The 12,912-nt window shown below is 38.6% G+C and overlaps 1 protein-coding gene across 3 annotated transcripts in view; it reads right to left on the bottom strand.

Annotated features, from left to right (window-relative positions):
• Window positions 1-12,912, bottom strand: part of CHD7 (chromodomain helicase DNA binding protein 7) — a 198,306-nt gene that overhangs the window by 120,087 nt on the left and 65,307 nt on the right. For all 3 annotated transcript variants that reach the window (XM_004697580.3, XM_045286272.1, XM_045286254.1), the window contains exon 2: window positions 10,975-11,396. In XM_004697580.3, the coding sequence (XP_004697637.1) occupies window positions 10,975-11,396 (422 nt within the window). The remainder of the gene's footprint in view (window positions 1-10,974; window positions 11,397-12,912) is intronic.

Here is a 12,912-nt window from a genome sequence, read left to right as displayed (position 1 = left end):
AAGAAAGAAAGAAAGAAAGAAAGAAAGAAAGAAAGAAAGAAAGAAAGAAAGAAAGAAAGAAAGAAACCCAAACTGACCAATGGTTAACAGGGGTGAAGAAGCAAGAGTTTTTGCTCAGGGGGCATTGAGTTTAAGTTAATGGTGGTGGAGTGATTTGGAAAAAGCTATCAGTAATGGTTGTATGACATGAGTATAATCAAGGGCACTGGACTGTCCATATGGAGAATGTTTTGTTGTGTATGTTCTTGGCACAATTAAAAAAAATAATAACTACACTAATAACAATGAGTAAGAGGAAAATGTTCTAAAATTGATTGTCGTAATTACTGTAGAACCCTTTGATATGATTGAACTATTAAATATGTGGATGATGTGCTGGTAAAACTGTTAAAAACAAAAAAGGTAAGGAGAGAGGGGAAAAAAGATTAATTTACAAAAATATGTCATTTAAGTTTTTTGCCTAAATAGAAAATACGATCTGAAAAGCTACTAAATTCCCAGAAGAAAATTGTTACAAAAATATAATTATTACTAATACAGGCTAAGGCAAAAAAAGGTGGCAATTTGGATAGAGCATGTATGCAGAACATGACAATATCTTAGGACTGTATTTCCCAAACCTCTGGTTACCTTAAGAAGTTCTTAAGAATCTCATACCTGCATGAACTCTAAAAACTGGTTGGTATGAATGTGGGGGACAAAAATACCAAGACTGGTCAAGTTAGCTGGGAAGGAATTCTTCCTAATTGAGTTTCATAATAAAATTCTCTTGCGATGCCCTGTATCTTCTAGAAGCAAATTTGTCTCTTGGTAAGAGAGACAAATTACCTGAATTCTGGTAATATACCTGGCAAGTCACATCAGGAGACCAAGGCCCACAGAACTGAAATCACTCTTTTTCACCATGATGGGATGAGCCAGAGTCTTGCTCAGGCAAGAAGATGAGCAGCTGCCAGGACCCCTTGAAATTCTGCATCTTCTTCAACTTCATGGTAAGAATCCAGTCAGATTCCAAAGGTGAACCTCGGTAAAGAATTTTACTTAGTTCACTTTTGACTTGGGGTTTATCGGTCTCACATCTAGGAACTGAAATCTTCCCTAGCCAACCTCTCTGAAAGGTCTGGTTAGAATGGAACTATTTTCTTGCTGTCTGCGAGCCTGCCTTTCTTCAATGTTTCTGTCTTGGTCTTGAAACCAAGGTTATTGTTTCCTTAAGCGTGTTTTAAAGTTTAAATGCCTTTCTATTCTTTTGCCCTGTATGGGGAATGTTGTGAGTCTAAAGTGGAGAATGGAACATTGGGTTTGAGTGGTTTAGATCAGATTTACTAGAATGCATTCTTGGGTGTAGAGAAAAATCAGGTGGTGAGTATACTGTCCTTAATTTCTAAAAATCTTGCCTTGCCCCTTTGTCGAAGATGGCAGCCAGCAGGATGTTACATGTGCTCCTGCTAAAGGATAAGTAAGCCTCTGTTGTGGAAGTCTCTTCTGACTTTAAAACATTTTACATATTCTCCATTCCTTTGCTAACAAAAGGCTCCACATATATTTTTAATAGGACAACCTCTCCCATTTATTTTAACGGGTATAACAAGGGTATAACAAGGCCATCTAAAACAAGATTTTAGTTAAGATGTAGTTTTTACTCCTGGACAATAATTAGATGATATGTATATGGATGTTTCCTTAAGAGCTCAACTTTGATTTTCTGATACACACTGCTTTATGAATAAAAATGTTTTAATATTTATAAGGAACAAATGAAGACACACATATATAAACATATACATATAGAGATATATATAGATATAACAACCTTAAGGTCCAGGTCTCTAAGTTATTTGCTAATAGTAAATTAACAAATATTTGCTTAATTAGAAATTCATATACCTTTTAAAAAAGAGATATAGCTATGTTAAGGACTGTTAAATAGTATTTTCATTTTTATGCCTTAAGAATAATTATAAGAGCTGTTTAAAACCACAAAAAGCTTTCTTTATGACATTAGATTGATTTTGGTGAGCTTATTCATAAATTAGAAAAAGGTTAGTAACTCTATTTCCAAGATCAAGGGTATTTGCATCTGAAAGGGCTCATCTTGCCACAGGCTAGTTAGTATATGATGACACCTCTTAACATTTGAATCAGACAGACTCTAACCGAAGTTGAACACCAGAGCCTACTTATATTATGTAGTCTATAACTTACCAAACCTTTCACAAGATGTTACATGAGAATCATACTCTCTTCTAAAATAGCAGTGGGATGGTCTTCGTGTTAAGGAGTAAGGTAAAGTAAAAACAAAGCCATACAAGAGGGCAAGTTTAGAACAATGGTCAGTTCAAGTAACTGTTATTATCATATTAAGTACATTTGGTCAATAGAAACTGACAGACAATGACAGAAGGTTTCCTAAGTTTGATGTTATATCTGAAAGGTTTAAGCACTGTGTTATGCTTCCCTCTGGCATTCCTTCTGACTTTGCATTAACCTGGTTTGGCTTTGCATTTGTTCAAGAATTTCCCCATCAAGTCTTTATCAACAGTCTGTGGGTGTCAGTGGGTATGGACAATGACTTAGCCATGGTCATGGCGAGTGTTGCCACCTACAGATAAGCTTTTGCTTTGCTAACTTGCTGGGATATTTAACAAAAAACATTTTCTACAAAATAAACTTTTTTATTCTCTACAAAATAAATAAAAAGGACTAATACAGGGACTTGGAGTTCATCATCAAACCAAATCAAGATTTCTGGAAGTCTGAAAGGTGATGAGGTTCAAGAGTTACAGCTAATCCAAAAATTGTTTAATAAATAAACAAATAAATAATAACATAAATGAGAAAGTAGACACTAGATTAAATGTTTCTTTAAGTTTTTTATGTGGGAATGTTGTGGACATTTTAAGAGTATCCCTTGTATGTAAGTAACTACTTACAAAGGGTTTATAATACCTTAATCTATTGAGGTCTGAGACAAAGCTATTATCCCTAGAAAGATGCAGAAAGCTAAGCATTAGAGTGCTTGTCTCTTTCAGACATCATCAAGGAGCCCTGGTGGCCGAGTAAGTACAGTTAGGCTTTTGGCAGTCAACAGTTCAAGACCACCAGTGAGGAAAAGGGGAAGCTTTCTGCCATCATGGGTATTTGTAGGTTTGCTTTGCAGCACTGGGGTGGCTATGAGTCAGAATGGACTAGGTGGCAGCAGACAAAAGCCATTGAGAGGTGGGATTATATCTCAGAGCATTTCACCCCTACTAGTTTTAAGACAGGTGCCAACCTGTGGTTTTACTCTATAGGTCTACTGAGAATTTTTCAATCCTCAAATGATTATCTTTTTACTCTTTATAAATCCCCAAAGCTATGCAAGAGGCACAAGAAACCTTTTGACAGGTTAACCAGAGGGTGGAGTACATTGCTGCAGTTTCCCCCAGAGGTGGGAACAATTAGGCCTCACCAAAAGCAGGTGTGGTAGTGGATGTTGCCCAGGAAGAACCAGTTAATTCTGGAAACTCAGGTTTGGAAGGGGACTGATCACTCCCAAATAGTTGGGTTTGGTTTTTTAACAGAGCAGTCAAGAAGATGAAGCTCAAGTCTTCCATGATCGCCCCTGTTCTTTCAGATAGGAAACGAGGGGTTAACACCTCCAGACACACCTCTGAGATACATCCTTGAGAACTGGGAGAAGTTTAATCCTTAGACTCTAAAGAAAAAGTGATATTCTTTGTATTAAGTTAGGCAGTGGGGAAATTTGGCCTGAAAATAGTAGTCTACATTGTAATAGCAAACTAGCTACCATTAACCAAGGCTCTCATGAGAACTTAATGACATTTTAAAAGTTACAAGAGGCTATAATAAAACCTGCTACTCTGTATCCTAAGAATCCCACAGGAAAAATCGTGTTAAGAGATAAGTTTATAACTCCACCCCAGTTATAAATCTGCCCCCAGACATCAATAAGAAAAGAGGGAGGGGGAGGAGTCTGCCCATAAGAAAGAAGCTCAACAGAACATTTGCCTGTTTATCATTATATCAGTTCCTTATAGATTAGAAGAGCTGATATACTTAAAAGGAAAAAAAATTTTTTTAATGGCTGAAATGCCTACTGCAGACAGAAACAAGGATATTTCAAAACTCTCTAAAGGCATTGGGGTTTGGCTTTCTATTTCGAAGTTCTAAAAAACTGCCAGTTTGGGTTTGTCATGCATTTGCCACCTGTTATTATAATCCTTCTTTATCACCTTCTGCACTCGTCTTGCAGGTTGTTTGCCCTAGTAGATAAGTGTGAAAATGCTAAAGTCCAACCAAAATGGTGCATTCTCACCTAACGAAGCCCAAGCTCCTAACTCGATGACAAAACTGGCTCACAGGCAACCTGGAATTTACCTCCACATGTGCTACTTGTTATAGCTTTCAATAGAAAATTATGTGAATTACCTAGCTAGTTAGTTGCCTTTTAGGGAAATAGATGCTGGAGCAAAGATGCTAATGCTGAACTGTCAAAATCCATAGCAAATGTTGGCAATCAGACAGTGTTAAATTTGCCACATGAATCCCTGTTTTAATCCTGTCTCCCACTTTAAACATTCACAAGCTTTCACCTTGTACTATATATTAAGGTTGAAATATGAATTCCCTTTCAAGAATCTACCTTTAGTACTTGTTTAAATCTCACCTGCAGTCAACTTAAATAATTACTACGGTGATACAAGTTACTAAAACAATGAACACAATTGCCTTTCAGGAAAATAGATATGTTGTAGCAATGTACCAAGCATTTCCTAAGATTTAGGTGGGTGGTACTGACAAAGTTATGACAAGCCGTTGAAACTGCAGCACTGCAAGTTGTAAATGCACACTAAAAAAAAACAAAAAAAACCGTCTTAGTCCAACGCCCAGGTTGGGTAATGCCATTTTTAAGAACTTTCATCCCTAGTTCGGTTATAGTTAAATTTGAAATAATCTTTAAGAAACTTATCAATCACCATTGGACATAAAGAGTGGCTTAGACCACAGTGATAAGTGTAGGCTCTGATAACACTACCAAGTTTCTTGGTGACGACAGACAAGTGGAACACCAGCACTGTGAGTTTAAATAGCCTGCAATGGACGTCATTTTAAAGCCAATTAAGTCAGGTTAATAATCTGTGCGCTATCTTCAACCTCTCTAATCAACAGGGATAAATATGTGAGTGCAAGAAAGCAAAAGGCACTTGTGCAGAAAACGGCAGCCTGCACACAGAGCCCTGCCTCCATCCTATAGCGTGAATCCATCAGTCCAACAGCTATTTTCAGTTCTCTATCTTTAGACATATCTGTAACCACTAAACTCCACAAATGGCCAGGGCAAATCCTAGAAAAAGCCCCAGGAAATAATGTGCTTGGAAAAAGAACGCCAGGCACACAGACACACACACATTGGACACCCAAATAAATCAGGAAGTGGCCTCAAAGCTAGAAAATGCAGGGAAAAGTCATCCTTCTTTGTCCTTGCACTACAGGCTGTTACACCACCCAGCCCCTTCCTGGCTGTTTTTATAATAAAACTTAAAGACTGTTAGTGAAGTGGAGTAGGGAGAATCTCATTGTGGTATGCTCCCTTGGTCGGATACTGTTCTTAGACACAGCATTGGTGGGTGTCCATCTGTCCCGCATCTCCCTGTTCTTTGGTTTCATTATGATTAAGAATTTCCCCTAGGAAAACCTTTGTGCGACTGTTGGGAGAATTTCCTGAAACAAGAGACACATTCAATACTGAGGAAACCTAGACAGCAGACCATGAACAAGCTGAGGCCTATGCATGACGCATACCCCTAAAGTCTCTTAACTGAAAGAGCTTGGTCCCCTTCATATAGGTTTGATGAGATTTCTACGCATGAAGACAGGGTGGTGATACTATGCCCCTTATAAGCAGGACGCAGCTACAGAAGGAGAGACTCGCCCATGATCCCATAAAAACTCATGTGCATGAAATTGGGGTGGGAGAATGAAAGACAGCAAGGAAGCCAAGGTGGAGATTTGAACAGAGCACGCGTGGAATCCATGACTAGATCCTGGGACTACATTTCCCAGAAACCCTTAGTATTCCTAGAATCTCTTAGGGGCATGAACTCTAAAAACTACTTGGTATACACGTGGGAAAAAAAGAAATATCATGACCAGCATGCTGGTTGCAAAGGAGTTCTTCTTTAGGAGTTTCTTAATAAAATTCTCTTATGATACTCTATGCCTTCCAAAAATAAATCTATCCCTTGATAAGGCAGAAACCTGAATTCTGGTAGCATTATTATTAATAATAATACTGTGGTTTACAAATGGTGTACCTTAGTACTTTTATACTTTCCACGTAAAAAAAAGGAACAGTCTGTTTCTTTTCGGTTAGAAATATATAATTTCAAAATAATAATAATCAATCTCTTAATTGAAATATTGTAATTGTCTATTAAATTTCATGTATCTTGGCGGATGAAGAATGGAACAAGGAAGAAATTAAATTTCTAGAAAGAGCACTACAAGCAACTCTCAACTGATTCATTTAACTGAAGTTTCACTGTTCAAGTCACAGTCTTGGGCCAAGTCCCCTTTTTATGTACATTCAAAGAGTCTTTACATAGCTGAACAGGCCAATAAATCCTTCAAGAGTCATTCAAAGAAAGCACTTCCTCCAAATTCGCTCTCATTTCACAAGGGCCAGGCACACAACAGTACACTCATTGAAAACAAGAATGCAAATCCTATTTCAACATCATAAATCCATCTATATGCAAAATGGCAGCCACTCCAGGCCCCAAGTACCTTAGCTATATTTGCAATATTAACCACCCAATATTTGAAAGCTATAAGAACACAGTAAGGGTGTGGGGGTGTGGGGGTGGGGGTGGGAACAGGGAGGTGAATATACCTGTAACATAAACAAAGATGGTCTAAATCAAAGAGAAGAGGTGATCATTATGATAGTCAACATTTTCCCCCAGTGGTCCTAAACACTTTTTGTTATTTCAATGCCATTCTATATACCAGGTGCTGAGAATATTCACTGTTCTCCCTGTACAGGACAGAAAGGTATGGTTATATTTTAGTTGTCAAAGGGGTCAGTTAACTGAGAATGGCCACAAATTCAAGCCTCAAACACTTATCTATGGAAAACTAAGGGGAGAATAAGATGGTAAGATGGTGTGGTTATTAGATTGTATGTCAACTTGAACTTGTGGGAAAGTGTATGGGGAGTCCACCCTGTGTATCAGGCGGAAGCCTGGTGATGCCTCCTTGGGGAGGGGAGGCTTTTTATATGAGACACCGTATACAATCTCCCCTTCCTCCTGGTTCTTCCTACACCTTCCTCCTCAGTGGGACTCTGTGTCTGCCTCCATGTGGGCTGCCAATCTGGAGAGCTGTTGGCACCCTACCATATTCCCAGTGACCTTGGATCCACGTGACTGTGCACCCATAGGCCTATGATCTCCCTGTTTACCACTTCACCTTTCTGTGTCCTTGGCTTGCAAGCTATGTGAGTCTGAAAGGCACCTTGACTATCACCAGACTCATGAACTTGAGTTGGACTGGGTGGTGATGCTTTCTTGATATAAAATTATTTCTTGATAAAATGTTTTCTTAGACATATGAGTATCATTGGCTGGCTTTGTTTCTCTAGACAATCCAGCCTAACTGCGATGGGCCCCACAAAAGTATGTAGAAAAAGTCCTTCCCACTCCAACAGCCCCACTCCCCGTGTGCCTTTACTAAAGCCAGTGTAGAGATGGAGTAGAACAAGCTTTCTCCCTGTAGACACAATGCAGAGCCACCTGGACCCAGGCCAGTCACTCCTCAGTCCATACTTGGAGGGCTCCCATTTGTTTCACAGAACTTGTTTTATAGAACATTTTAGAGAACGATGCAGAATAAGGAGTTGTACAGGAAAGATGTAGCTCTGAACCAAACTACTCATTTTTCAAGTTTATTCCCTTTATTTCAGTGTTGTGTAATAAAGTTATTTTCCAATAAACAAATCCATCAAGTTAACTTAATCAAGGGTAAAAATATCTGGTACCCCATAACATTTTGCAAAACAAAAAAACAATTCACAAAATGTATTGTCGGACTTAAAAGACAACTACCATGGCAACTGAATGCAAGGACGAACATAATGTAAAACCCCTATTACCTTCAGCACTCTATAGTCAAGTTACATACACTGCTACACTATCCAGAATTTACATTTAGTTGTATATACTCGCCTTATCCTTTCTTTATGGATAGTACACGTCCTTCCTAGACTTAGCAAAATGAAGCAATTCAACAAATTCAATTCATAGGACCAAGAGAACACTGTGGTTTGACAGAATAAGGGGTTGGTTTGTCAATTTACTTAAAACCTTGATTCAATTACCATAGTATTGGCCCAACAGCCCCATCTCGAGTACTGACTGACCATCAATGACAAGACCTGCCTCACAGTCCTCCACTTTCAATCAGCAAGACTTTACTCTACAATTGGTGAAGTCACCAGGACCAATAGAGGGACTGCAAAAACCCTAAAGTCCTCAGCTGATGAAGAGATTTCCCTTTGCAAATGAGCATCACCAGACTCAGCAGAGCGCTTCACACAGGGCTCAGGGTAAAGGCCTCCCTCACCTACAGGAGATTCTGACTGAGACAATAGGTAATATAACAGATGAAAAAAGTTCGAGACCTTTTGGGGGGGGGGGGCGGAGATAAGCATCCTTTCCTCTCAAAAGTAGTGCCTCTACTGCCTGCCATCCCTTGCACCAGGACTAACAACGCTGGTCACTTCACCTGCACAGGAGACCTATGTAGTACAGACAGGGCAGTTGGCAGCATGCACATGAGATTGTCAGCGGCTTTCTTTAGTGGATTAACACAGGGGTGATACTTACACCCAACAGGCATGTGGGATTTCCAGGGATAACTAGCTCGCAATGACCCACATTTCAAAAGGTTGTTTAAAACCCGTTAAGGAATTTAACAATTTTTTCATTGATCGTTTTGGCATGTTAGCATCTGTGCCCAAACATTCTACAGAACACACAGGTATGCAAAGTGCATTTTTTAAAGGCAGGTAGAGTCAGTCTGATGTATATAACCTGTGTGAAACAATATGCTTGCAAATTGATATACCAACTTTTATGGGTTTCTTTTCTTTTCATCGATTTTTACAATTAGGTGATCACGCCAAAAAAATTAGATAGAAATTGAAATCAGACATATCTCTGTATTAAAATTCATATTGGAGGTATGTTTTCTAAGCCCCAGGAAACTTTAGCGCACAGACTCCTATATTTTAAAGGAAAAAGTATATATTCTTTTTTATATTTTCCTTTGATTTCTCTTTCCATAAAAGAAATGTGGCCATCTTTCCTCCCCAAATCAGTTGCACAATCACACTCTCACCAAGTCATTTCTGAGTCGCAGGGCCCTGTAAGACAGACCCCCTGTGGGTTTCTGAGAGTGCCGCTACTTAAGGGAGAAGAAGGGGTAGTGGTTTCGAACTGCTGACTTTGCCCTTGGCAGCGTAATGAGTCATGAGGGTTCCTTCAGTTGCACAACAGGTAATTATATAGTTTAGAACAACTTCATACACTAAACTGATATTTTAACCACGTGTTCCTTTGCTCATCACTAATACTTCACGCTTAATACTGTAAAATTGGACATGGTAAGCCCACAAGAAAACATATTTGAAATTAATAAAAAGAACTTCTAATGACGTTCAAGTTCAGACAAAGGTTCATAAGGGGGAAATAATGATTTTCAACTAAGAGGCACATAAAATAATGTTCTTTCATAAACACAAAAATGAAGTCATCTGTAAACTGAGTTAAGTGACAACATGATTTCATCACTTGGGCAACATTAAATGTATTGATGGCAAATTTTTAAGTATTTGTAGCAAGAGATTGAAAATCAAAATATATTTTTATTATGCCACATCTGTCTGACCACAGGCGTCACCACCTCTAATCGTGTGGCTGTACATGCACACACAGGATAATCTAAAAATGACATATTTAAATACAGTGATCCAAAAGAGGACAAGTCAATGCATGCCAACTGCAAAATGAGTGTGTGTGAACACATGGGGGTGTAAGGAGTGGAGCGTGTTTTCTAATGGAGTTTGAAAACAGGTTCATATTAACCAAGTCTGACCAGACATCCATCTGGAAAGTATATTTTCTAACATGAGCCATATTCTGAAAAACAGATTCAGATGTTTGGAACTGGTTCAGAACAGTTGTAAGAAATGTTCAGTACAAATGAAAAAATTAGCCTTCAATGTCCTCTCTCGGCTTTTCTTACTGAGTAAATATGCCTCCTGGGCGGGGGTGGTATCAGTGCTAACGGGGAAGAACGGAGGGGAAGGATGAGTGAAAACAAGGCTGTTTCCTAGACCCGAAAGTGCATGCTGCCCTTGAACGCATACCGAATGGGTAACTGCTATTTGATTTTTCCCACGTTGCCCACTAGAGTATCTCCACTCTGTCCCTGGAAGGCGTACTCTGCCAAATGGGGATAATTAATTCTCCTGTTCCCACTTATGGGAAAAAGTTGAAAGGCTAGTAGTGATGCATGATGACCTTTCTTTCCTTTATAATTCTTCCTCCCAATTTTACATGGGAAGATAACTCAAGATGAGGTCACCAGTCTACGCTGACAAATAACTAACTTGATTATATCTATTAAACGACAAATTTCTACAAGAATGCAAAAGAGTGCTTTTGAAATAGTAAATAAGTTTTACCCAATAAGATGTGTATAATTTACCATCTAAATCAACAGTTTATAACACCTGACTCATATCTCTCACAATGTAAAAAGAAAAAAATAAGGCACGTAAGTTTTACTTTGAACACTGGGGTGGGGTGGGGTGGGGTGGCATCAGGAGTGACAAGAATGAAAAAGCCTCCCCTCTGGGTTCACAGGCTCGCAGCGTTCCGTGCGGTTGTGATTCTGCCCACAGCCTACCTGGACTTCTTGCTGGGTTTGGGTTTTGGCGTGGATGGTTTTGCTTTCTTTTCCTTTGGCTCTTTGGGAATCTTGGGGGCTTTCGGGGTCTTGGGTTCCTTGGGCTCTTTCTTCTCCTTGGGTTCTTTTGGGTCTTTTTTTGCCTTCTGTCTTTTCTTTTTCGTTTTTTCTTCTTGGGACCCACTTAGTGAGTTCCTATTCAGTTCTTGGTTATCAACCCCCACAGGGAAGTCATCTTTACCAAAATTTTTACTGGCATTCTCTGCCACAAGGTGGTTGTTTTTCTTTTTCTTCTTCTTTTGCTGGGGCGGCTGTCCTCCTGACTGTAGGTAATCTTCATTCTTCCCTAGCTGAGCATTCGGGCCACTAACCTGAGTCATATCCGGCACTGGTTTCTCTAGAAAGGGCTCCGATGGAGAATGCTAAGAGACACAAATAGGAATTGAAATTAGTTTATCATTCTTCATGGTGAAGAAGAAAGGAACTGAAAGTTAGTGGCTGATGTTTCTAAAATTTACTCTGAACTCAAGGTAGCAAATATTTCACCAGTTAAACCATTAACATGTTCTCTCATTCAAAAACATATTTAATAGAAAAGGATCCAAAGAAACAGAGTAAAACAAAACAGAGCAATTTCATAATATACCCACTCGCTTATTAACTAACTTGCTGTCCCAAATTTAGCATTCACAATAGTGAAACAAAAAATCCAAAAATTACTACCCAGTTATTTGTACACATTTACATTATTTGTATGGCAATAATGAACACTAGAGTGTGTTAGGTGAGACTAACACTGGTCGTGATCATTAAGGTAACATGCTAGATTGGCTGGGATATAATTCTCAGTGGTTTGGCAGTTAGGTAATGATATAATGTTTTCCATTTTTGCATAATGCTTATTTTCATAGAGAAACCTGGTCTTTGGAACCTAACTGTGTTGACGGGTGAGGAGTGGAGATACAGTAAAAATTTCAGGAGAGAACAATTCTAGTTAAGCTAAAACTGTTGGCCCGGCTCCAGCCATGCTTTATAGAAAGTGGTGAATGACAAAACTAATACAAGCTAAATCGCCAACAATAAATGTAAATGGAATTCTTTTTCCCATAAGGGAACAAGGATTTACATTTAAGTAAGTAGTTTAGTCATTTCAAAAAGAGTAAGTATAATTAACATGTGTAAGATTCTGGTACTGAGTGTGTTAATCAAGGGCAAGCACAACATATAAATCTTATACAAATCAGATAGTCTCTAATGTCTCCATTAATATATCAAATTAAAAGTACATATCCAAACATAACGACTTCATAGTGGTTATAGTTCTTGTACTGATACAAATGTGGACAATGCTTTTCTTCACTTTTAAAAACTTTCCATTTCAAAATTTCATGGAGAGAAAGAAAACCCTGTCAGATTTGACACACACTGCAGGAGATATTTGGCAATTCAATAGAAATATTCCCAGAAACCTCCTAAAATACATTAGAGGATACCAATAATTAGAACAGGATGCTAATGAGAGTAAATGAGTCCCGAACACAACAGGCCCACAGCTCATGGTCCAAACATAAAAATTATGACTGGCAATAGACCTTTAAGTTTTGATGAAAAATTAGTGAACTAAATGTCTACTATTCAATTATTACTCATTTTTGCCTTTTTCGTGTGCTTCTCCTTTTTGCCATTTCCGTGTGCTACTAGATAATTAATAGTAACTGTAATATAAGTAGCAATAACATTATTGGCTGCTCATGCTTATTGAACAATTTTACTATGCATACCCAGGCATGGGACAAGGATTGTAAACTCATTATACCCTGGTGGCACAGGGGTTAAAGCTCAGCTGGTAACCAAGTCATTGGTTCAGTCCCATGGTGGAAAATTATGGTAGTCTGTTTCCATAAAAAATTTCAGCCTTGACTGGCTAGACCAGAGGAT

The sequence above is a fragment of the Echinops telfairi genome, unplaced genomic scaffold, assembly GCF_000313985.2.
Source record: "Echinops telfairi isolate 266 unplaced genomic scaffold, ASM31398v2 ScPeMD7_1;HRSCAF=3_0, whole genome shotgun sequence".
In the NCBI taxonomy this organism is placed as follows: Eukaryota; Metazoa; Chordata; class Mammalia; order Afrosoricida; family Tenrecidae; genus Echinops; species Echinops telfairi.
This window is presented reverse-complemented; position numbering and strand designations above follow the sequence as displayed.